Source organism: Ursus maritimus, unplaced genomic scaffold, assembly GCF_017311325.1.
Source record: "Ursus maritimus isolate PB19 unplaced genomic scaffold, ASM1731132v1 scaffold_24, whole genome shotgun sequence".
NCBI lineage: Eukaryota > Metazoa > Chordata > Mammalia > Carnivora > Ursidae > Ursus > Ursus maritimus.
In genome coordinates, this window is record NW_024424897.1 from 4,054,006 (window position 1) to 4,055,274 (window position 1,269).

Here is a 1,269-nt window from a genome sequence, read left to right on the forward strand (position 1 = left end):
CCCCCCCCCCAGTTGGAGGCCTCCCCAGGCCTGGGAAAGGGAAGCTGGGGTGGCAGGCAGTGGCGGATCTCAGCCTTTATCCCCAGACCAGCCTGATGGCCAACTGCCGGGCGCCCAGCAGACCCTGGCTGGCTTCCCACATGAGCACCGTCTTCATCTCGCTGCTCTGTTTCCCCTCCTTCCTGGGAGCTGCCGTCTTCCTCTGCTACGCGGTGTGGCAGTGAGTGGGCGCTCGGCCTCGGGGGTGGGGGGGTGGCGTCCCCCCTGGACGTGGGGCTGCGGCGTGGGGTGACGCGGGGTTGCCCTCGCCCTCTTCCCCCAGGGTGAAGCCCTCGAGCGTCTGCGGCCCCTTCCGCACCCTGGACACCATGTACGAGGCCGGCAAGGTGTGGGTGCGCCGTTTGGAGAAGGCGGGCCCCCGGGTGTCCTGGGTGCCCTGGGTGCACCGGTACCTGGTGGAGAATACCTTCCCCGTCTACCTGGTGTCGGCCCTGCTGCTGTGAGTGCGGGCAGGCGGGTGGGGGCCCCAGCCCGTGCCTCCCCGGGCTCCTGGCGGGGCGCCTCCCGACCGCCGGCTCCGAATCCCGCAGGGCGGTAATCTACCTCAACATCCAGGTGGTGAAGGGCCAGCGCCGGGTCATCTGTCTCCTCAAGGAGCAGATCAGCAACGTGAGTGCCCCGCACCCCAGCCCCGCCGCCCAGAGGCCGTTTGCCCAACAAGCGACGCCCGGTCCCGGGTGTGGTCTGTCCTACGCAGACATGGGGCGTGCGGCAGCGGGCTGCCCCAGGGACCCCTCGGGCACAGGGCTCCAGCCGGTGGGATGCTGGCTTGGACGGGGAGGGTGGCCTTTTAGGGCGTGCGGCCCTGCGGGGCTGTGGTCTGTGTGAGGATCTTTGAGGTACTGGAAATCACTTTTGGACTTCTGGGGGACCCACGTCGGTCGGGACGTGGACCCTGTTCATTGCCCTCGTTTTCCAAACCAGTGGAGTAAGGTTAAAAGCGGGCCCAGATTTCCATCATTTTTATTAAGCACACTGCAGTTTCTCCTAAAAGTGTGAGGGGCCAGGTGGGCCCAGACGCCCAGGGTGCAGCTCCCTCCTGGGACCCCCACTGCGGCGTCGGCCCCTGGGGATCCGCTGGCCTTGAGCTGCTCACGTCCACCCCGAGAGGCGGCCCAGCCCTGCCCTGTGGACGGTCCCTCCTGCCCCGAGGACAGCCCTTTCCCTGCTCGGCTGCTGCCCCCCCCCCCCCCCCCCCCCCCCCCCCCA

The 1,269-nt window shown here is 68.6% G+C and overlaps 1 protein-coding gene across 7 annotated transcripts in view; it reads left to right on the forward strand.

The window, feature by feature from the left end:
• Positions 1-1,269, forward strand: part of TMC6 (transmembrane channel like 6) — a 55,545-nt gene that overhangs the window by 51,918 nt on the left and 2,358 nt on the right. For 6 of the 7 annotated variants that reach the window (XM_040640136.1, XM_040640134.1, XM_040640133.1 and 3 more), the window contains 2 exons: positions 323-499; positions 591-669. In XM_040640136.1, coding sequence (XP_040496070.1) covers positions 323-499; positions 591-669 — 256 coding nt within the window. Of the gene's footprint in view, positions 1-86; positions 221-322; positions 500-590; positions 670-1,269 lie in introns of all 7 variants that reach the window. The other variant, XM_040640131.1, reaches the window with a different exon arrangement.